Below are 25247 nucleotides of genomic sequence, written 5' to 3' on the forward strand. Positions count from 1 at the left end.
TTAGTACTAGTAGAGAAAAATACTCATCCTCGATTTATTGTGATGATAATGACAGGTAATGATTTACTACAAGAGTCTGTCAGATTCTAAGCTGGCTAAATAATTTTTCTTTATAGTGTGTTAACGAAGTTTTTAGTAAGCTGAGTGACATAGTGCCTTGTCACCACAAATGCTCTTTGATTACATGAAAAGTGTTACAAAAAGACATTTTCTGCAGCAAGGGCCATTTCCAGCATAATGAAATATGGAATATTTTCAAATGAACTCCAAAGTGATATGTATTGAGGTCTTGCTCTTGGTCTAATCTGCCTCAGTCCTGAGAAGCCTAGCTCTAAGATAAAAAAGGGCATCTTCCACTGGGAGTGCAATGTTGGAACTGCTCACTGCCTTAAGTAACCATATGCATAGCCTCTTTCCTGATAGTTGGCTCCTGTCTCCCTTTGTAATCCTTTCCTTCTTCCATGCCTGCTGCTTAAGTTGCAGACTATTCCAGCCTCACTTCTCTTGGACACTTCTGTCTGTTGCAGGCATAGGCCTGTCTCATCCCAGACTCACCTCTTCTACAAGATCCTCCCTGTAAATATCTCCTTTGTGTTTGCTGGATCATCTTATTTGGTTATCTTTGGCGATGGAGGTGGTAGTGCTTATTACTGAGAGTTTTCTATGTACCAACTATAGTGTCAGCAGTATGCTTTATCTGATTTAATTCTAACAACCACCTCATGAGTTAGACGCTATTAATATTTCTGTTTTACAAATGAAGAATGGAAAACCAAGGTTTAGGGAGTTTAAGTAACTAAGTGACATCTCATTTTTATCTATGGACTGTGGCACATGCTGTCAGAATCGGTCTTTGACATAGCACCTAGGAAAGAAGCTGAATCAGATTAAACATACTACCCAAACATTAGGTCAATTGAAAATGGCTAGGGAAAGGGGAAGATTCATCATAAAAACTAATTGAGTAAAGCTAGGGAGGCCCAATAAGTTCAAAGATTTGAATTCAAGGTAGAAAGAAGAAGAAAACCGTCTAGCAGAAGGCAGCCTTAATGGCCCATAGCCTTAGATCTGGCATCATTTAGAACCACATGGCTGGGCATGTGGCTCACGCCTGTAATCCCAATACTTTGGGAGGCTGAGGCGGACAGATCACTTGAGGTCAGGAGTTTGAGACCAGCCTGACCAACATGGTGAAACCCTGTTTCTTCTGGGAAAAAAAAAAAAAAAAAAAAAAGCAGCAGCATCACAGCCTCAGGGAAAGCACCTACCAGCTTCCAACAGTCTTTGTTCCTTTGAATCCTTTGCCATCTGGTTATATTCCCTCTTCCCATTCTTGTTATCTGCCCATCTTTGACACCTCTTTTCCTCTCTCCTGTTACTTGGCATCGCCTTGGGCAACTTCAGTTCAGTTGATATTCATGTTGATGAACCATTTACTAGTCAAACCCAGTCTGTGTGTGAGACCTTCTACTTTATTAACCCATGTGACCACAAATGACCAGAGCTTGGACCTGATTATCCCCTGGGCCAGCTCCTTCTCTAAAGCCATGAGCTCAGAATTCTTCTCCCACCACAGCCTCCTAGTTTTCTACTCCCTTATTCCTACTGTGCTTTCTGTTTTTTGAGTCTCCACTGCTTTCATCCCTTTTCTTCTGGTCCACTGTGTCCCAGGTTGTATTACGCAAATATTAACACTTCGTAAGTAAAGGGTTAATAGTTAAGGTGGGGGAATGTACTGCGTATTATATCCTCCTTCTGGGAATAGCTCTGAGGAGTCTTACAGTAAAGAAACATGCTTAGCTTTATTTAATTAAACCTCTTTTTTTCAAACTTATTTATAAACAGCTTCCGTGTAACAGCTTTTGACTTCCTTTGTAGCAAGTATTCCATGGAGCACACTTTGCAGAGCACAGTTGTAACGGGGAAGGAAGGGAAGGAGGAAGAAATAAAGGGCGAGAGGAGAGAGGGAAGGAGGGAGAGAGGGAATAACAAATCTTACTGATAGGCCTTGCTAAGAGTTCATGTTATTCAATCTTAACTAGGCCTTTGTTTCCTGTTGCCATCTTTTATATATTTCCTTATTACTCTAGGATTCCAAACCTTTTCATTGTTTTGTAACATTTACTGACATTCCACTATCAGTCTGCTCCTACTTAATACCTCTCAGAGAGATTTGAGGACATCTAAAAGGTAAATTCTTTAAGTTTCTTTATTTTAAGGGTTTCAACATACCTCATGCTTCTCTTTCTTGTTATCTCAAAGGAAAAGCTCGTCTTATTCCATTCCTCAAGGGCAGCATGTCCAAAACAATTATACTTTAGGATACATATGTCACTGTTTCTTTTCTGGCCTTGTCGCTGTTTCCCTGCTGCCTGGTTAGTGCTTGGTTGACTTTTAGTGTTCAGCATGACTATCACTTCTGCAATTGACTTTATTTATTTATTTATTTATTTATTTTTGAGATGTTCTCTTGGTCTGTTGCCCAGATTGGAGTACAGTGGCATGATCTTGGCTCACTGCAACCTCCGCCTCCTGGGTTCAAGCGATTCTCCTGCCTCAGCCTCCTGAGTAGCTGGGATTACAGGCACGCACCACCTTGCCTGGCTAATTTTTATATTTTTAGTAGAGATGGGGTTTCACCATGTTGGCCAGGCTGGTCTCAAATCCCTGACCTCAGGTGATCCGCTCACGTTGGGCCTCCCAAAGTGCTGGGATTACAGGCATGAGCTATCGTGCCTGACCTAGACTTTCTTTTTTTAGAGCAGTTTTAGATTCATAGCAAAATACACTGATTTCTCATATATCCCCCACTCCCAGGCATGCACATCCTCCCCCATTATCAACATCCCCCACTGGAGTGGTGCATTTGCTACAATTGATGAACCTACCTTGACACATCATTACCACTCGAAGTTCTGTAATTGATGTTTTACTGTCATCTTCTATAAGCTTCCTTGTATGAGGCTGTGATTTGTTCTTTGTTATGTTCCTAGTACTTAACATAGTGAGAACTTTCAATACCACTTAATGCAGGTTATATGCAAATCTTTTTTCTTTTGCTCTTTCTCTCTGCCATCTTCTAATTGACTATTGGATTTATTCACCTGGATATTCCACAAGTACCTAAAACTAGCCTTGTCACCACTCTTCCACATTCTGTCAGTGAATGATTCCACCATTTATCTATTCATTCACTCAAGCCAGAACTTGTTAATCATTTTAGCTGCCCTATTCTGCCTCAGCCACCTTTTTCTGCTCATCTACCATTTCCTCATCTTACAGTATGATGTCATAATTTTACTTCCTAAATACTTCTTGAGTTTCGGCTCTATTTCTGTTACACTTGTCTCCTCCATACCATCGTCATGACTCAGCTAGTATATTGTAACAGTCACCTAGTCGACCCCTGTGTGCAGTTGATCCCTTCAAATCCATCCTTCATGCTGCTTACACACAGTGAGCTATCTGAAGCATAGATCTTAAAACCTCCATGGCATTTCATCTCTTTTCAACTCTATTGGTGATATTTATGGCATTCCATGACCTTGCCTCTGCCCACCTCTCTGGCATCATTTCATGCCACTTTTCCTGCTTGAAACCTGATGGTCTAATGACTCTAAATTACTTGTGGTTCTCTGTCATGGTGTTTGCCTGCTTCTTAATCCAGCCTTCAAGACTCAGCTCAGTTTTTATCTCCTCTGAGTATCCTTTTTTGTCCTCTCAGCCTCTACTAAAAACTCCTCTGTGTGCTCACAGTAGTACCTGTGCACAACTCCATGTGCTTGTTACATTAGGCATCATATAGCCACGAAATGTCTGAATATTCGTGAGGCCCAATTTTTCCAGGGCATCTTACTATTTTCTAGCCCATGGCTAATGCACAGTTAATGTTTCTTGAACTGAGTTCAGGATATTCAGGGAGAGTAGTCCAGCACACAAAAATGTGGGCCTTGAACCACAATCACTTACCGAGAGATTTAGGAATTATTTTGTGTAAGGTGATAGTTGACCATTTGCGACTGGTGATTGGTAGAGAGAAAAAGTAAGGCCAGTATGCATAACCTTTACTATAGTCTTTTTTGTTTTTTTTTTTTTCCAGAGACAGGGCTTTGCTCTGTCCTCCAGGCTGGAGTGCAGTGCCATAATCATGGCTCATCGCAACCTCAAATTCCTAGGCTTAAGCAAGATCCTCCTACCTCAGTTTCCAGAGTAGCTGGGACTATAGGTCCATACCACCACACCTACCTAAGTAAAATTTTTTTGGCCGGCCATGGTAGCTCTCACGCCTGTAATCCCAGCACTTCGGGAGGCTGAGGCAAGCAGATCACGAGGTCAAGAGATCGAGACCATCCTGACGAACATGGTGAAACCCTGTCTCTACTAAAAATAAAAAATTAGCTGGGTGTGGTGGCGTGTAAGTTGCAGCTTCTCTGGAGGCTGAGGCAGGAGAATCACTTGAACCCGGGAGGCAGAGGTTGCAGTGAGCCGAGATCGCGCCATTGCACTCCAGTCTGGCGACAGAGTGAGACTCCGTCTCAAAAAAAAAAAAAAAATTTTTTTGTAGAGACCGAGTCTCACTATGTTGCCCAAGCTGGTCTTAAACACTTGCCCTTAAGCAATCCTCCCGCTTTGGCCTCCCAGAGTGCTGAGATTACAGGCATGAACCACTGTGCCCAGGCTTTATAGTTGTTGTGTAGCATTTTTACCCTAAAAAGTAGTAAGTTTCTAGAGGACAGACACCTTGTATTGTTTGTCTTGGTGTTTATTTTTCACAGTGCTCAATCTAATGTCCTGGACAAAGTGGGTGTTCAATATGTGTTTGGACTAAGTAGCAATACGTGACTAGAATTCAGTAGAAGGGAGAGGCTGTTCTCTTTCTTGGATTTCTGAGCTCCGTAAGTTCACGCTTCAGGCGCCCATTTACCTCTTTAATTCCCTGCATGCAAAAGGAGGATGAATGCCTTAGATGATAGATTGAACCTGACCTCTTAATGTTTTATGTGATATAGCTATGTGCCACATTGGTCCTCATATGCCTTCATTTTTATATGGGCTATAAAACCAAAATTACTTCAAGAGGAATATTTGACCATTTTCATCCTTCTTTTAAAATGAATTGGAGTTACCAAAAGTAGCCTGATGCAGTTGAATAAAATTAGGTGTATTTTAGAACCTCTAAACAAAAAGCTACAGATTTAATCATCTGTAGTTGTATCTACATATGTCTGAAAACCCCTGAATCTTCTTTCAGTTGCCCTGGTGACTGTTTCATTGGAGTAGGGTATCAAGAAAGACTACATCTGTGAAGTCCAAACACTAGCTACTATCCACATAGGCTATTTAAGTAGAAATTAATTACAATGAAATAAAATTTAAAATTCAGTTCTTCAGTCACAGTAGCCACATTTCAAATGCCACATGTGGCTGCCGGCTGCCATCCTGGACAGCACAGATATAGAACATTTTCATCACTGCAGAAAGTTAGACTGAATAGAAATGTACTAGGTCATCCCTAAGGATCCTTCTGCATCTGACATCCTTCTGCTGGGAAGCCTGCTCACAGGGACTTCTGAGATTTCTCAGCATTGTTTGACTGCATTTTGAATTTTTTTAGATTGGATATTACTTCAAATAATTGAGTTGTTGAGTAGAACTTGTCCATTTTTAATAAAGATCTTTTCATTGTAATAGCATTTGTTTTAACTACAAATGTATTTGCATTTTTATTCTTTCTCCAAAGAGTGCGCTTCCAGAGAGTGTCCTCAAGCCTTTTAGGAAAATTAGTTTTGTTTCATCCTTAATAAGAGTGAAGTTCAAACTATAATATTATTATTTCATACTGGATAATTTAATTAAATTAAGAATTAAGCTCTATAATATGTATGTATGCACGTTACTTGATTTGCATGGCACATTTTATAATAGCTCTGTGAGTGTGCTAAGCTGTCATTGAACTACCATAAAAATTACTTAAGTCTGGGTGTGGTGGTTCGTGCTTGTAATTCTAGCACTTTGGGAGGCTGAGGTGGGATGATTGCTTGAGCCCAGGAGTTCAAGACCAGCCCGGGCAAGATGGTGAGACCCCATCGCTACAAAAATTTTTTTAAAAATTAGCTGGGTGTGGTAGCATGCATCTGTAGTCCCAGCTACTTGGGAGGCCAAGGCAGGAGGATCCCTTGAACCCAAGAGTTCGAGGTGGCAGTGAGCTATGATCACACCAGTGCACTCCAGCCTGGGTGACAAAGTGAGACCCCCATCCCTTAAAAATATATATTACTGAGAAATAAGTATTTTTCAGGGTACTTCTTAGAGTTGAAAAAACCTGCTAATTATTTAAAATAAAAGATTGAAGTTATTGCTCACCTGTATTTCTTGGACAAATTACATCCATTTTACTTCTAGGGCTAGAAAACTTATATCACCATTAGCTGTTTCTCTGAAATTTTGTCATGTTGAGTTTTACTGCCTGTCTATAAAGATGGATAATAATGTGACTATGTGGTATTGAAAGTATCCATTGGCTTGGACATAATAGCAATGTGGTTTGGTGGTGTTTACAAAAGTGATTGATGGATATGGCCATGTAGTCGTACAGTAATAGAAGTGAGAAATAGGAAAGACATGTCAGAGCGTCTTGTGCCAGTGTGGGTTTATTTCCTAAGGAATAATCATTTCCCATAATAGTACTGAGAAGTAAATTCTTTGGAGGCATAGGATAATGAGGGTGTATTATTATGTTTTGTCTTTTCTAAAGTAAGAATTCTGCTGTTTATTATTAGCATGAAAATCGATATGATTGTGCAATAAATACTGTTTAAAGAAGAACTTCCTTCATGTTTTATAAACCTACACAATTCTATTCTTCATGTTTAATGAAGTTTGTGTAGGAAAATAGTGTGACTGTTTTTGATTAGAGGCATATTTTGTTTCAAGAATTGGGTGAAGATCTTCTTCCTAAACTGATTGTGTTCCCAGACTAGTTGTTAATTATTTGGAATTAGGAGTCATGATGGGGAAATTTCCACCACATCCAGAAAGTCTGTGAATTTTAAACCTCTGATGGCTTGTTTTCTGAAGTGAAAAACTAATGCAGAGTTCTGTCACTAGAAACACAGCAGTGCTTAGGAGAGATTGGAAGTAGGGTTGTGGTGAGAATTGGCAGGAGGACTCTTTCTCCCTTCATTCCTCCTCCTCCGTCCTGCACTAGCTGATAAGAGCTGGCCCATAGGAGTGGAGACTAAAAATGAAAGGAGGTTTCATTGCTTAGCACTTCTTTTCCTCTTTTCCCCCTTCTGCTGGCAATCCTTGATGGGGAGGAAACAAAGTGTCTGTATAGCAGCCCGATTATTTCATATTAAGCAACTGTCAAATTAATATAAGGACAACTGCAGGTTATTTCCAGTGTGAATTACAGAGTACTTTAAAAACTCGGTGTATTTCATTTATCTATCGTTAGGGCAAATCATTTCAAATGCTTATAATGAGCTGTGATTTTTATCAGTATTTCCCAGATTTGAGTCATAAACACTTTGAAAATTCATAGGGAGACTCTTAATAGCTGTTTAAAGAGGAAAACCAAATCAAACCAAAAGAAAGTAGAGGGGCAAGGTGATCCTCAGCACAGCCATTTGTATGTGTCACCACAGCTGACCCCTGGACTCAGCCTTTCACACCACCTTGCCCTCTGCTACCACATTGATTTTGTACCTCTCCATGCACAGTCTTATTTAGGTCCATGAACTAAATAAGTTAGCTGCTAATTGGTGAAATATGCCTTCTTAAATATGACCATGTTAGCCTGGCTATTTCCTGAAAACCAGTTGGAGTTTATTAAAAATGGAGACCATTTTTATTGAAGCCATAATTGTCATGGGCGATACACATGAGAGATCACCCTGTGGCTGGCCTGTCAGACTTTCATGAGCCTTCAGAAATTAAGGGGAATGAGTGAGTTTGTTTTCTTGTAAGCTGTCACATTCTTCTCTTCAAAGTGTCAGCCTGAGTTGTGCACAGATAAATGTTAGAAACTTTCACCTTCTCCAGTCGATTTTTTTACCCTTACGTAATTTAGTAGTATGATTGTTTTTCCTCTAACATTTAATGTTTTTGTACTTTTAATTTTTGAAATGTGAGCTTGTGCTTTAGACTTGGGAAAACTTAGAGGTAGTTCCAGTATAGAAAGCTTAGCCTATAGACAGTTTAATCAACTTACACAAAAGAAAACTATAATATTTTTGCTAAGTAATAGAGATTCTGAAAGGCAATGGAGAGGAGGAGGATGAGCTTTGTAAAATCAGCTAATCCAGATAGAAAGTGCCAGTTAATTTAACATTTTTATTGACAGTTTTACATATGAACACCACTGTTGTAGGAATGGTGAATCAATCATAAATCTTGTCTTAAAGGAGCTTCTAGTAAGGGCTAGAAGGCACGTTCATAAATAACAACAGAAAGCAGAAAGTCTTAAGTGTCTTGTGAAAAAAAGTTCAAATAAATTACAAGAGGGAGAATTACTTTTTAGCTGGAGAGTAAATTTGGATAGGCTTGAAGCAAACTATTGTTTGAGCAAGATCAAAAGGTTGGATAAGTTTTGGAGTTAAGAAGGAAAGATATTCCAGGATCGTATCTGTAGCAGCACAAACAGATGCTATAGAAAAATGAATTTCTGAGTTTCTAGTATGTAGGCTGCACAGAGGGTAGAGTTTGTGTGTGTGTGTATGTTATATATATGTGCTGAATGAGACTAGATAAGAATCTCGGGTAAGGGAGCTTGACTGTTAGTTCAAGGGATTTGTTCTGTATTGAAAAGGCAGCAGAAAGCCATTGAAAGCTTTGAAGTGGAGCAGAAGCACATCATAGTCTACTTGGGCAGAAACTGAAGGTGGGCTAGCAGCAGGGCAGCAGTTAGATTATTGTAGTAATCTTGATGAGACTGGATGAGGGCTGAGGGTAGTTTAGTAGTGATTAAGATGAGGTAATAAATATGTGAGATCCTGCTGGATCAATCAATATAGGACTTGGAGTTAATTGATATGGGGGTGATAAAAGAAGAAGGAGGCTCCAGAAAGTTTGTGAATTACTGGCCCATTAGACATTAATACTTTTTATATGGAGCTTTAGAATTCATAAAACACTATTATATCTGAAAGCTTTCGTAACTCTGTAAGTTAAAGTTATAGTAGAATTATCCTTACTATGGATGAGGAAATAAAGAATTTAGGGATTTTTCTGTGGTTAATACAAGAGTAAATGCAGATCTAGGCCTATAACTAGTCTTCCAGTTTCTTGGCCAGTATTTCTTTTATATCCTTCCTTGTGAACCTGGGAAGAAAAGCTCTGGCATCTAGTCCCAATGTCTTTTTGTTTTTTGGTTTTTTTTTGTTTTTTTTGTTTTTTTTGAGACAGAGTCTTGCTCTGTCACCCAGGCTGGAGGTGCAGTGTCATGATCTCAGCTCACTGCAACCTCCACCTCCCGAGCTCAAGCGATTCTCATGCCTTAGCCACCCAAATAGCTGGGACTACAGGTGTGGGCCACAGTGCTCAGCTAATTTTTGTATTTTTAGTAGAGATGGCCAGGCTGGTCTTGAACTCTTGACCTCAAGTGATCCACCTGCTTTGGCCTCCCAAAATACTGGGATTATAGGTGTGAGCCACTGCCCCTAACCACCAGTAAGTTTTTGAATGTGGACAAATTGCTTATTTCTTGGAGCTTTAGTCTCTCTAGATGCCCTTATCCTTTCTACCTTGCAAGGATACTTTGAAGATAAAATGCAATGTTTTTGGTTTTATCAACTCTATTCAGCAAATAATGAGCACTAAATACTATGCTTAGTACTGGGGGGCCACAAGATGTTTAAATTTTTTTGTGTGTTTCACAGATCAGAGGACAGGAAATGCAGATAAATAATTGTAATAACCGCAGTAAGTGTTCTAATACAAGTATGTACATTTGGCTCTAGAGTCATAGAGTAAGGGGCAGTCAGGCAATCAGTGAAGGCTTCCCAGGGAGATGGGAACTGAGTCCTGAAGCATAATTCGTGGTTTAATGGTAGTAAAATGTTAAACAAGGCAGAGGGTAAAATAATGCATCATCATCATCATAATACTAGCTGTTATTTGCTGAAAAGCTTATAATTCTGACCACATCTCTGCAAGATATTTTCATTTTATAAGTAAGAAAATACGTTCAAAAGGTTGTGATTTGATCATAGTATTTAATGAAGTCAGTATGGTACATTAGGGAGGTGCAGATAGTTAAGTATCACTGGACAGTAGCAAACAAGCAACAGAAAGGATAAAGATAAAACTGAAAAAGGGGCTCAAGTATGCTATATTCTAGATATTAAAAAATAAAAATAATAAAACTAGTGGTTTCATGACAGACGGGGGAGACTATTTTAACATATATGAGACAAAGGATTAATACCTAGTAAAATATGCCTAATTAAACATTGGTTACTATGTGGACCAAGATGTTTTCACTGATCAGTTCTCTGAAACATTTAAGGAAGATATAATACTAAGTTCACAGAAACTCAAATAAGAGAGGAGGAGGGAGCACTTTCCAACTTATTTATAAAGCCATATATATATACCTCCGATACTAGTATGTGACAAAGATTTTATAAAATATTAGCAAATGAAATCCAGAAATATGTAAAAAGGATAATACATGATTACTAAGCAGAGTTCATCTCAGAAATGCAGGATTGGATTTATATTTTAAAAGCTGTATGATTATTGTGATAAATGCAGAATAAGCACCTGACAAAATTTAGTAACCATTCAGAGTGAAAAACTGTTAGCAGGCTGGGAGTGATGGCTCATGCCTGTAATCCTAACACTCTGGGAGGCCAAGGCGGGTGGATCACCTGAGGTTAGGAGTTCGAGGCCAGCCTGGCCAACATAGTAAAACTCCATCTCTACTAAAATTACAAAAATTAGCTGGGCGTGGTAGCATGCACCTGTAGTCCCAGCTACTCGGGAGGCTGAGGCAGGAGAATAGCTTGAATCCAGGAAGCAGAGGTTGCAGTGAGCCAAGATCGCACCACTGCACTCCAGCCTAGGTGACAAAGCAAGACTGTCTCCAGAAAAAAAAAAAAAAAAAAAAAAAAAACAACAACAGAACTATTAACAACTATGTCCTCAATCTGTTAAAGAGTATCTGTGAAAAACCTACTACTAAAATCATGCTTCATGGTGAAATATGAAATGCTCTTCCCAAAGATTGGGGGAAAAGCAAGAACACCCATGCTCTTCATTCTTATTAACATTGTACTAGAAATCCTAGCCAATGCAGTAAGGCAAGAAAAAGAAATAAAATGTTTGAAAATCAGAAAGGAAGAAGTAAAACTGTTTCTATTTGTAGTTGACGGTGTTTGTTTATGCAGAAAAACCCAAGAAACCTAAAAAATAACTATTAGAACTAATTTATTTAGCAAGACATAAGGTCAGTATACAAAAATCATTATATTTTTATATACTTGCCATAAATGAAATTTTAAAAATTTCATTAAAAATAGCTTTAAAAAACCATAAAATACTTAGAAATAAATTTAACAAAAAATGCGTAAGACCAGTATCTTGAAGACCGTAAAACATTGCTGAGAGAAATTGAAGAAAGCCTGAATAAAAGAATATCTACCATGCTCATGGACCGGATGGCTCAGTGTGGTTAAGATATCAGTTCTCGGCTGGGCGCGGTGGCTCACACTTGTAATCCCAGCACTTTGGGAGGCTGAGGTGGGTGGATCACTTGAGGACAGGAGTTCAAGACCAGCCTGGCTAACATGGTGAAACCCCATCTCTACTAAAAGTACAAAAAAATTAGCCAGGCGTGGTGGCAGGCACCTATACTCCCAGCTAGTCAGGAGGCTGAGGCAGGAGAATTGCTTGAACCCAGGAGGCGGAGGTTGCAGTCAGCCGAGATCATGCCGTTGCAATCCAGCCTGGGCAACAAGAGTGAAACTTCATCTCAAAAAAAAAAAAAGATATCAGTTCTCCCTATATGCAGTTCCAATCATAATACCAAGCAGGCATTTTGTAGAAAATGCAAAGCTGATTACTAAAATTTATATGGAAACACAAAGGACCCTTGTTTACAAAGAAATTGTAAATAAGAAGGGCAGAGTTTGCAGACTTACTTGAATTGCTTTGGATACTTACAATAAGACTACAGTAAACAAGACAGTATGTGTGGTGAGTTGAATAATGTCCCCCCAAATTAATGTTCACCTGGACTCTCAGGATGTGGCTTTATCTGGAAATACAGTCTTTGCAGATGTAACTAGTTAAGATGAGGCCACACTGGATTATGGTGTAACCTAAATCAATGACTGGTGTCCTTATGAGAGAAGGAAAGGACACAGAGACAAAGACACTGAGGGAAAACGCTTATATGATGATGGAGTTAGAGATTGGACTGATGTATCTGCATGCCAAGGAACCCCAAGGATTGCTAGAAGCCACCAGAAGCTAGGAAGAGGCCAGGAAGAGCCTTAGAGCCTTCATAGGGAGCGTGATACTACCAACAACTGGTTTCAGATTTCTAGACTCCAGAACTGTGAGATAATACATTTTTGTTGTTTTAAGCCACCTGGTTTGTGGTTCTTTGTCACAGCAGCTCAAGGAAATGAATACAATATGATACTGACATAACAATCAAATTGATCAGTGGAACCAAGTAGTAAACCCAGAAACAGACCCATGTTTATACAGTCATTTGGTTTTCAACAAAAGTGCTAAAGCAATACAACAAGGGAAAAGAAGTGTCTTTTCAACAAATGGTGTTGGCGAAACTGGATTTCCATGTGGGCTTAAAAAAAAAATTGCCCCTTCCCACATACTATACATAGAAAATAATTCTAAATTCCAACTGAAAAAGCAAAAACTATAAAGCTTCTAGAGGAAAACATCTTTGTAGCTTAGGAGTCGACAAAGATTTCCTAGGACCTACAGCTTTTATAGCTAATGGGAAACCTTAGCTATAAAAGAAAAAAACTTATAAATACTTGTGATGAAAAGACATTAGGAAAATAGGCAAGCTAAAGACAGGGATGCCAGGCGCATTGGCTCATGCCTGTTATCCCAGCACTTTGGGAGGCCAAGGCAGAGGGATCGCTGGAGTACAGGAGTTCAAGGCCAACCTGGGCAACATAGGGAGACCTTGTCTCTACAAAAAAAAAAAAAAAAAATTAATTAGCTGGGCATGGTGGCACATGCCTGTGGTCCCAGCTCCTTGGGAGGCTGAGGTGGAAGGATCTCTTGGAGGCCAGGTGTAGTGGCTCACACCTGTAATCTCAGCAGCTTGGGAGGCTGAGGTAGATGCATTGCTTGAGCCCAGGAGTTCAATACCAGTCTGGACAACATGGCAATGGTCTCTATTAAAAATCCAAAAATTAGGCCGGGCATGGTGGCTCACACCTGTAATCCCAGCACTTTGGGAGGCCAAGGCGGGTGGATCACGAGGTCAGGAGATCAAGACCATCCTGGCTAAGACTGTGAAACCCCATCTTTACTAAAAATACAAAAAAAAATTAGCTGGGCGTGGTGGCGGGTGCCTGTAGTCACAGCTACTCGGGAGCCTGAGGCAGGAGAATGGCGTGAACCTGGGAGGCGGAGCTTGCAGTGAGCCAAGATCGCGCCACTGCACCCCAGCCTGGGCGACACAGGGAGACTCCATCTCAAAAAAAAAGGAAAAAAAAAAAAAGTCAAAAATTAGCCAGGCATGTTGGCACACACCTACAGTCCCAGCTACTTGGGAGGCTGAGGGTGACAGGATTGATGCCTGGGAGGTCAAGACTGCAGTGAGATGTGATTGCATCACGACACTCTCGCTTTGGCGACACAGTGAGACCCTGTCTCACATAAATAAATAGAAATAAATAAATTTTAAAAGACGGAGAAATATTTGCAAAATGTTTATCTGACAAGGGACATGTATCCAGAATATATAAAGAACTACAATTGAAAAATAAAAAGACAGCCAACCTCACTAGAAAATGAGCAAGAGTTTGAAAGGATTTCACAAAGGAAGGTATACAAATTGCCAATAAGCACATTAAAAAATGCTTGATATTATTTGTCACTGGAGAAATGCCAGTTATAACTAGAATAAGATATTAGCCTGCAGGCACTAGAAAGACTAAAAGATCAAATGTAGGTAGCGATATGGAGCAGTTGCAACTCTCATACTTTGTTGTTGGGAGTTTAAAATGTACTACAATGTTGGAAAAAGGTCTGGCTGTTTTTTAGAAAACTGAACATATACTTACCCTATTACCCATTAATTTCATTTCTTTCTATACCTACCTATGAGATATGAAAATATATGCACACAAAAAAATTTATAGAAGAATGTTTATAGCAGTTTTACTTATAATAGCCAAAACCTGGGGACAGCCCAGGTATCTATCAACAAGAGAATGAATAAACAAATTGTGGATGTATTCATACAATAAAATAATTTTTGTATTTTTAGTAGAGATAGGGTTTCACCATCTTGCCCAGGCTGGTCTTGAACTCCTGACCTCAAGTGATCCACTTGGCTTGGCCTCCTAAAGTGCTGGGATCACAGGGGTGAGCCACCGTGACTGGCGTGAACTCTAGTTGCTGATATGCAAACTGAAGTGATGGGGTGGAATGCTTGCAACTTACCTCAAAACGCATTAAAAAATGCATTGATATGTGGTCAAAAGAATGGACTGATGACAACATGACAAAAGCAAATATAAAATGTTAATCATAGAAACCAAATAGTATTTGGGTATTCAGTGTATAGTTATTTTAACTTCACCATATTTTTGAAATTTTTTAAAATGTTGGGAAAAATGGTTCTCAAAGGGGAATGATTACAAAAATTATTGTACTTCTCTACTTTGGAATACTGTGTAGCATTTGTCATTGTATAATATGGAAAGACTTTTTAGGCTTTCTCTTAAGGCAAAAACAAGTCGTAGAAAAATATAATATTTTTAAAATTAAGGTAACACAAAACTGTGTGTTTATATGCACACACACCTAAGTTCTCAGAAGAAGTTTGGGGAGGAAATATGCATTTGTTTATATCTGAGAAGAGGATATCTTGGCAGTGGGCTTGTGGGTAATATTTCTTTTCTTTTTGTTTACATTAATTTTCTTCAGTGAAAACACATGACATTTTAAAAAACATTTTGCCTTTAGTGATGTAAAAAATGCCTTTTTTGTCATATTTGGTGAGAAAAAATACGAAATTGAGCAACATAATTTCAACTGATAAATGCACCTATGTATGAGGAAAAAGAAACTTAGGTATAAATATTGGTTATGTTACTATTAGGAACATAGTTGGTTATGTTACTATTAGGAACATAGTTGATCCACCCACCTCAGCCTCCCAAAGTGCTGGGATTGCAGGTGTGAGCCACCACGCCCGGCCAGGAAATTTTTTTTTAAAGAAGCATTTCAGACATATACAAAAATAAAATGGGGTACTGAACCTCCCTGTTTCTATCACCCATCTTCAGTATTACAGGCTCATGCCTGTCATCCCAGCACTTTGGGAGGCTGAGGTAGGTGGATCACCTGAGGTCAGGAGTTTGAGACCAGCCTGGCCAACATGGTGCAACCCCATCTCTAAAAATACAAAAATTAGCTAGGTGTGGTGGTGTGTGCCTGTAGTCTCAGCTACTCAGGAGGCTGAGGCAGGAGAATCGCTTGAATCTGGGAGGTGGAGGTTGCAGTGAGCTGAGATCATGCCACTGCACTCCAGCCTGGGTGACAGAGTGAGACTCTATCTCAAAAAAAAAAAAAAAAAAAAAAAAAAAATATATATATATATATATATATGGACCATAGGATTATGAGGATATTTCCTCTTTGCTATTTAGGTTTTGGAGTGGTGTACTTCTTATTGAAAAATTGTCTAAAATTTCACATCCTAGACGTTTCATATAGATTTTGATTTTTTTTATTAAAGAGGATTATTAGTAACTTTTCACAATTTTATTAGGATCTAACTAGGTTTAGACCAATAGAGAAAACGGAGCAGCTTGTGCTATTTCTTATATTCATTGATTTGTGATTGATTTTTTTTATTTTTTTATTATTTATTTATTTATTTATTTATTTATTTTTGAGACAAAGTCTCACTCTGTCACCCAGGCGGAAGTGCAGTGGCACGATCTTGGCTCACTGCAACCTCTGCCTCCCAGGTTCAGGCAATTCTCCTGCTTCAGCCTCCCGAGTAACTGGGACCACAGGCATGTGCCACCACGCCTGGCTAATTTTTTGTATTTTTAGTAAAGATAGGGTTTCACCATGTTAGCCAGGATGGTCTTGATCTCCTGACCTGGTGATTTGCCTGCCTTGGCCTCCCAAAGTGCTGGGATTACAGGCATGAGCCACCACGCCCGGCCTGATTACTTTTTTAAAGCTGTTTGCCCTAAACTGTTTGAAAAAGATCTATGGAAATATTTTCTTTTATTGAAATAACACTGGTCTTCTCATTTTGCGAGCTACAGATTTCACTTATTAATTCAAAGTTCAGTAGTCAATATTTAATACTTTCCATATGTCAGGTATGGTACTTAGTCATGTATAAATATGTCTTTCATAAATATTAGAGCACATTTAACAGATGTATGTAGTTAATCAGATATTCAAAGAAAGAAGAAATAAGTAAATATCTCTTTTCTATTTGGATGTTTGTAGATATTTAAATATTTATAATGTTTTGATGTTTGGCAGATTTAGTTCCTTTATTTCAGTAGCTTGTTTCTATTTGTGGAGAGAAGAAAAAAAAATAGCCTGTCCACAGTCACTATGATGTGGTTGCAGTTATAACTGCCCTCCTAGGTTAGGGCTGATGTATTGGGGGTCACAGGGAGAGGATAGGGCTTTGTGCCATGAGATTCATGAGGTCAGTGACCACGTCCGTTAACTGTTTACTCTTCTGCCATCTTCTGGCACAATTCCTGACACATAATAGTTCCTCAGGTATTTGTTTATCAGCCAATCGAATGAATGAACAGATCTATAATCTAAGGAAAGGAGATAGGCAAAATAGCAGTATAATTTTGAAATTTATTGTATCAATTCTGACTGAAATATATGTATAATATATATTACATATATATACAGCCAATTTGTGGGACTAGAATAAAAAGTTGCTACACACACACACACGCGCACACGCACAGATCAAAACACTTGCTGTATGTAATTATCTATGCAGACTATCCAGTAGAGGACAGGGTTTTACTTGTGGGAGAATTTAATACAACTTTCTTTTTTTACCATCATGTAAATGCTTACCTCCCTTATAATCATCATTATCATCATAATAAGTAATATATGTTTATTTTTCTTTAATTGTTATAGAAGATTTGACCAATGGCTCTTGCTTTTCTTGAAGTTAAGAAATGATGTACATCTTAAATAACTTTTCCCTACTTGCATCCCAGTTTGCATTGTACAGGTTATAAGGTCATGGTGATATTTTAGATTATGCATTCCATCTCAAACAGTAGTTTAGTCGCTTATGTTCTTAAATGACATTTTTAGGTTCCCTTTTTGTGTTTCCAAAGCAGCATTAGACATAGGTCTGGAGTGTTGACAGTTGTGAAGAAGTACAGTGCAATAATGCTTCATCAGATAAATAAGCAATATTGTAAAGCTTGTCAGCAGAGCGCTGCAGTAGCCACTCATGTCAGTTTTAAAAGACAAAGATGGATACCCAAAGGAGACGTGTCAGCCTGTTAAGACACTTAAGGTTTAATATCTTTAGGTTTAACATGGTTGAATAGGCACTTCTCTCTGTCCTTCCCACTAATTACAGTGAAAAACAGGGGACCTTGTATGTAAAACAAACATAAGACTCTGAAAGGTAGAAGACCACTGACCAGCAGGGACTATGGGACCCTAGGAGAGTACATGGCACCAAAGTGGTATCAGTAAAGACCTAGTGGGGAGCTTGAACTCTCACCCCAACCCAGCACTATCAAGGTACCTCTCTCACTTTCCACTTTAGGTACTAAAGGCTGACTGGGGAACATGAATTTTTACCCTCAATTGCTGGTAATGAAGTAGCTATCCCATTCCCCTGCTGGCACAGTATCACAGAAGGCCTGCTCTGGCTGAAGATTTAAATAAGATCTAAAGATTTATAATACCCCAAATATCCAAATTTCAACAAAATGTCCCTCATGACCAGAAAAGAATCAGGAAAATCTCAACTGAGATGAAAACTGAACATCAATAGACACCAGGAGAATACATATGTGAATTGTCTGACAATTATTTTAAAGTAGCCATCACAAGAAGGCTGAGCAATTATAAACATACTTGAAACAAATGGAAAAAACAGAAAGTCCCAGCAAAGAAAAAAAAAAAAAACTATCCAGAGAAACCAAATGGAAATTTTAGAACTGAAAAATATAATAACTGAATTTTTAAAATGGAATAGACAGGTTTAATGGAGAATGGGGATGATAGAGGAAAGAATCAGTGAACTTGGAAGAAATTAAGAGAAATTACTCAGTCTGAACAGCAGTGAGAAAATAGATGAAAAAACAAAACCCAGAGTTTAGATATAACATTTGTGTCTTTGTGTGGACAGAAAGGGAGGGGAAAGAGGGTGGGACTGAAAAAATATTCAAAGAAATAATGGCTGAAAACTTCCAAAATTTGACAAAAGTCATAAATCTACAGATTCAAGAAGCCGACCAAAACTTAAGTAGGATAAACCCAAAGAAATTCATACCAAGACATACTATAATTACATTTCTTAAAACCAAAGGCAAAGAAAAAATCTTGAAAGCAGCAAGAGAGAAATGACACAATGCCTATACAGAAAAACAGTTTGAATGACAACGGATCTCTCAGCAGCAAACATGGAGACCAGAAAGAAGTGACACAAAATTTTGAGGACTAAGGAAAGAATTGTCAACCCAGAATTCCATATCCAATTAAGATATTCTTCAGAAAGGAAGAGGAAACCACAATGTTCTCAGGTGAAGGAAAACAGAACTTGACATCAGTGGACCTAACATAAAGTAATATCTAAAGAAATTTCCTGAAACAGAAAAGAAATTATTAAAAAAAAGGAATCATGGAACATCAGGAAAGAAGAAAGAACAACAAAGAGTAAAAATATAGTAAATATAATAGACTTTTTAAAAACTTTTTTGAGTGTTGTAAGTTATGTTTGACTTTTTTCACTGTTTTCAAATATTGTAAAATAGTATAGTTATCAATGTATGTAGAGGAAATATTGAAGATTATAAATGGAGAAGGGTAAAGGAATTTAAAGGAAGGTAAAGTCTACACTTTACTGGAACTGGTGAAATGTTGACACCAGTAAATGTTGATAAGTTATATGTAATGCAGTCCTTCAGCAGCTACTTTAAAAAAAATCTATTCAAAGAGATGCAGTCAGAAACATTTTAGATAAACAAAAATGGAATTTTAAACTATGTTCAAGTAACCCATAAGGAGGAAGGGAAAAGAAAACAGATAAAAGAAATAAAATGAAATAGCAGATTTAAGTTTCAACATATCAAAGACCACATTAAACATAAATGACCTAAATTCATCTATTAAAAGACAGATTTGCAGAGTGAATTTTAAAAATGACACACTGTGCTGTTTACAGGAAGTGATTTCAGACAACAATATAGATAGGTTGAGACTAAAGATAGCTTTATTTATAATAGTACAAAACTGAAAACAACCAAAGTGCCTCTCAGTAGGTGAAATTGCTAAACAAACCATGGAATGTTATATAATATTATATTCATACCATGGAATTCTACTTAGTAATGAGGAGGAGTGAACTATTGATACTTGCAATAACTTGAATGCCTTTTAAGGGCATTAAGCCATGTAAAAAAAGTCAATTTCGAAAGACTTGTATGTTTCCATGTAGGTAACATGGCAAAATTTTTCAGCTGAAAAACAAATTAGTGGGTGTTAGGAATAGCGAGAGGAAGGAAGCTGAGTGTGACTATAAATGGGTAGCATGAGATCTTTATTGCAGTGGAATGGTTCTGCATCTTGATTTTGGTGGCGATTAAAGAAATGTACGTGTGATAAAATGGCATAGAATGATACACATTGTACTGGTATTCCTGGTTTTTAGTATGTTATAGTAATGTAAAATGTAACCATTGAGAGAAACTGGGTGAGAGGTATACTGTACTGTAACATCCTGTAAATCTATAATTATTTCAGAATACATAGTTTTAAAAAGCAAAAAGGCCTGTATAGTCCTAGCTGCTCAGGAGGCTGAGGCAGGAAGAGATTTTTTGAGCTCAGGAGTTCAAGGTTACAGTGAGCTATGGTCATGCCACAGCACTCCAGCCTGGGCAACAGAGCAAGACCCTGTTTCTATTAAAAAAAAAAAAAAAGATAAATTATAAACAGGAAGAGTTTGAATATTTTAAACAAATGCATTAATATATTTTATACATTTTCAGATATAGAGAAGCCAGTATCTTTAGTGCATACCTGTAAAATAGTAGAATGTCATCTATGAATATAAGATTTTTTAAAAATTTAGTTTTTTTATTTTTAACAGAGTTAAAGAGGCAGATTAGAAAGAGGCAGTCATTTGACTACTCTAAAGTCTTTTTAAAACAAGTCCCACTTTAGAAGATTAGGATTTAGCTCTTATTCTCACTTTCTCCACTACCATAAATGCAAACCTCATTTCTACCTCCGCATTTTCTCACTATAGTTTTCATATTCATTTCAATTACATCAGTAGTTTTTTTTCAGTTGGATAGTATAAACACTATTCATATATGGGCTGTGATTGCTTTTCCTCTCTTAAACAACTTTTTGTTTTCTCCAGAATTAATAATTGTCTTTTGTTTAATTTTCTGTATGCTTATGACTAATTGAATTTCAAACTCTCTGAATTACAAATATCCTTCTGTTCATTCTGAATGTGTTTACTCATTATCTTAATTTTAAAAGAGAAGTAAACATAGGTTGGGTTTTAGAGTTTTGGTGTAAAGAAAATTCTTAGTGTTAGAATTTACTGGCAAAATCAGGGCAAATACTCTTTGTTACTTTTTCTATTTACACACATACCCTGTCCAGCTGCAGATAAACAAATGGTTTTACCTTTATTTCAGCTTAGTTCCTGATTTTTGTCAAGAGTCTGTTTCTTCATCGATTCCAAACATTGGTCACATAGGGAAGTAGGAAGAGCTGTGGCATAGAGACCAGAACACTTAGGTTCTTGTTCTGATTTGGTTTTAATTGACCTCAATGTAGGATGATCAGGTAACCTCCTTGGCCTCAGTTTTCTCTGTAATAGTGACAAGCTCAGACTAGATTATAACTGAGGCCTCTTCTAGTTAAAATGTGATTTCAAGTAGATAAAGTATTTACTTCAGTCCTGACTGTATATGTAGTATCTCTAAATTAAGAGTGTTGTCATTTCCAGTACTTTTAAAGAAATGCCCTGATGTTTAGAAAGACATTAGATTAAAAGGTGTTATAGAGAGGGGAAATTTTATAAAAGACAAAAATGGACCATGCATGGCATCTTTGTTGTGCTTCAAATTTTTATATGGGAATTGTGGTTTTCACTTTCCAAGGGTGTCTGGAAAAGAGAAATTCTAAGACCATCAGAAACCTCATTGTTTATTACCCAACAGATTAGATTTGACCCATAGAGTATGCTCTGAAGTAAGTAATGTGGCTTTTATGGAGATTTCTTCAATTGTAGACCATTGAAACTAGATGGGTCCTTGGGGGCTTCTAAGAAAGTCCTTGGTGTCTAGCAGTTTCTAGTTGATATAACCAAGGGCAGAATGTACTGTTTTCCATTTGCAAGTGTTTTTACTTTATTGTGAATGTTGTGTGAGGGATATTTGATATTTGGGATAGTTACATTTTTTTCAGAGGGCATTAAGGTGAATTGCCTTAATGCCAAATATACATTTGGAAATGAATTTGTAAGTTTATTTGTATACACCTGTTGATGCATTTGTACATGTGTTTGGTGATGCTGATAGGGTGCCACTTTATGGGGTTCCATGAAAAGCAGATATGTAATTTAATTTCATAACATATTCATTGGTTATTATATTTACTGGTTATTGTTATTCACATAACTTATTTTATTGGTTTTCAGGTACTTGAAGAAGCAGAAGCTCAACATTTATATCAGTCCATCTTGCCTGATATGGTGAAAATTGCACTCTGTCTGCCAAATATTTGCACCCAGGTTAGTGGATGTAGCTTCCTCAGTAGCTTCCCTGAGACTGACAATTGAATTTCCCTTAAACTTGAATGGCCAGGGTCACAGAGAGAGACAGAGAGAGACAGAGAGACAGAGAGAGAGAGAGGAGGAGAAGAGAAGAAATGGGAAACAGTTTTTGCCAAAGAGTATAGTAATTTTGCTGTATTAAGGAAAAGGATAGAGGGTAGAGAGTACTACAAAAGGACATTAAAAATGCAGCATTCCATTCCTCAGCGTCTGTTTACACTGTTGAAGCTTGTTTACTTTGACTTTTTTCTCTCTTTGTTTAAATAACCTCTAACTTAAAAAAGTATTCATTATTTCAAAACATACTAATGGATTTGGAATAGCGTATTGTTCTATTTAAATGTCACCTTGGCTACATTAAAAGGCTGAATTTTCCAGGGGTTTTATTATTATTTTTTTATTATACTTTAAGTTTTAGGGTACATGTGCACATTGTGCAGGTTAGTTACATATGTATACATGTGCCATGCTGGTGCGCTGCACCCACTAACTCGTCATCTAGCATTAGGTATATCTCCTGATGCTATCCCTCCCACCTCCCCCCACCCCACAACAGTCCCCAGAGTGTGATATTCCCCTTCCTGTGTCCATGTGATCTCATTGTTCAATTCCCACCTATAAGTGAGAATATGCAGTGTTTGGTTTTTTGTTCTTGCGATAGTTTACTGAGAATGATGATTTCCAATTTCATCCATGTCCCTACAAAGGACATGAACTCATCATTTTTTATGGCTGCATAGTATTCCATGGTGTATATGTGCCACATTTTCTTAATCCAGTCTATCATTGTTGGACATTTGGGTTGGTTCCAAGTCTTTGCTATTATGAATAATGCCGCAATAAACATACGTGTGCATGTGTCTTTATAGCAGCATGATTTATAGTCCTTTGGGTATATACCCAGTAATGGGATGGCTGGGTCAAATGGTATTTCCAGTTCTAGATCCCTGAGGAATCGCCACACTGACTTCCACAATGGTTGAACTAGTTTACAGTCCCACCAACAGTGTAAAAGTGTTCCTATTTCTCCACCTCCTCTCCAGCACCTGTTGTTTCCTGACTTTTTAATGATTGCCATTCTAACTGGTGTGAGATGGTATCTCATTGTGGTTTTGATTTGCATTTCTCTGATGGCCAGTGATGATGAGCATTTTTTCATGTGTTTTTTGGCTGCATAAATGTCTTCTTTTGAGAAGTGTCTGTTCATGTCCTTTGCCCACTTTTTGATAGGGTTGTTTGTTTTTTTCTTGTAAATTTGTTTGAGTTCATTGTAGATTCTGGATATTAGCCCTTTGTCAGATGAGTAGGTTACGAAAATTTTCTCCCATTTTGTAGGTTGCCTGTTCACTCTGATGGTAGTTTCTTTTGCTGTGCAGAAGCTCTTTAGTTTAATTAGATCCCATTTGTCAATTTTGGCTTTTGTTGCCATTGCTTTTGGTGTTTTAGACATGAAGTCCTTGCCCACGCCTATGTCCTGAATGGTAATGCCTAGGTTTTCTTCTAGGGTTTTTATGGTTTTAGGTCTAACATTTAAGTCTTTAATCCATCTTGAATTGATTTTTGTATAAGGTGTAAGGAAGGGATCCAGTTTCAGCTTTCTACATATGGCTAGCCAGTTTTCCCAGCACCATTTATGAAATAGGGAATCCTTTCCCCATTGCTTGTTTTTCTCAGGTTTGTCAAAGATCAGATAGTTGTAGGTATGCGGCATTATTTCTGAGGGCTCTGTTCTGTTCCATTGATCTATATCTCTGTTTTGGTACCAGTACCATGCTGTTTTGGTTACTGTAGGCTTGTAGTATAGTTTGAAGTCAGGTAGTGTGATACCTCCAGCTTTGTTCTTTTGGCTTAGGATTGACTTGGCAATGCGGGCTCTTTTTTGGTTCCATATGAACTTTAAAGTAGTTTTTTCCAATTCTGTGAAGAAAGTCATTGGTAGCTTGATGGGGATGGCATTGAATCTGTAAATTACCTTGGGCAGTATGGCCATTTTCACAATATTGATTCTTCCTATCCATGAGCATGGAATGTTCTTCCATTTGTTTGTATCCTCTTTTACTTCATTGAGCAGTGGTTTATAGTTCTCCTTGAAGAGGTCCTTCACATCCCTTGTAAGTTGGATTCCTAGGTATTTTATTCTCTTTGAAGCAATTGTGAATGGGAGTTCACTCATGATTTGGCTCTCTGTTTGTCTGTTGTTGGTGTATAAGAATGCTTGTGATTTTTGTACATTGATTTTGTATCCTGAGACTTTGCTGAAGTTGCTTATCAGCTTAAGGAGATTTTGGGCTGAGACAATGGGGTTTTCTAGATATACAATCATGTCATCTGCAAACAGGGACAATTTGGCTTCTTCTTTTCCTAATCGAATACCCTTTATTTCCTTCTCCTGCCTAATTGCCCTGGCCAGAAATTCCAACATTATGTTGAATAGGAGTGGTGAGAGAGGGCATCCCTGTCTTGTGCCAGTTTTCAAAGGGAATGCTTCCAGTTTTTGCCCATTCAGTATGATATTGGCTGTGGGTTTGTCATAGATAGCTCTTATTATTTTGCAATACGTCCCATCAATACCTAATTTATTGAGAGTTTTTAGCATGAAGGGTTGTTGAATTTTGTCAAAGGCTTTTTCTGCATCTATTGAGATAATCATGTGGTTTTTGTCTTCGGCTCTGTTTATATGCTGGATTGATTTGCGTATATTGAACCAGCCTTGCATCCCAGGGATGAAGCCCACTTGATCATGGTGGATAAGCTTTTTGATGTGCTGCTGGATTCATTTTGCCAGTATTTTATTGAGGATTTTTGCATCAATGTTCATCAAGGATATTGGTCTAAAATTCTCTTTTTTTGTTGTGTCTCTGCCTGGCTTTGGTATCAGAATGATGCTGGCCTCATAAAATGAGTTAGGGAGGATTCCCTCTTTTTCTATTGATTGGAATAATTTCAGAAGGAATGGTACCAGTTCCTCCTTGTACCTCTGGTAGAATTC

At 37.9% G+C, this 25247-nt stretch overlaps 1 protein-coding gene across 4 annotated transcripts in view; it reads left to right on the top strand.

The window, feature by feature from the left end:
* The window catches only part of PARG (poly(ADP-ribose) glycohydrolase), a 130014-nt gene that overhangs the window by 34816 nt on the left and 69951 nt on the right, over positions 1-25247 (top strand). For all 4 annotated transcript variants that reach the window (XM_055353242.2, XM_031015695.3, XM_063709753.1 and 1 more), the window contains one exon: positions 22124-22216. In XM_055353242.2, the coding sequence (XP_055209217.1) occupies positions 22124-22216 (93 nt within the window). The remainder of the gene's footprint in view (positions 1-22123; positions 22217-25247) is intronic.

The sequence above is a fragment of the Gorilla gorilla genome, chromosome 8, assembly GCF_029281585.2.
Source record: "Gorilla gorilla gorilla isolate KB3781 chromosome 8, NHGRI_mGorGor1-v2.1_pri, whole genome shotgun sequence".
Classification (NCBI taxonomy): Eukaryota; Metazoa; Chordata; class Mammalia; order Primates; family Hominidae; genus Gorilla; species Gorilla gorilla.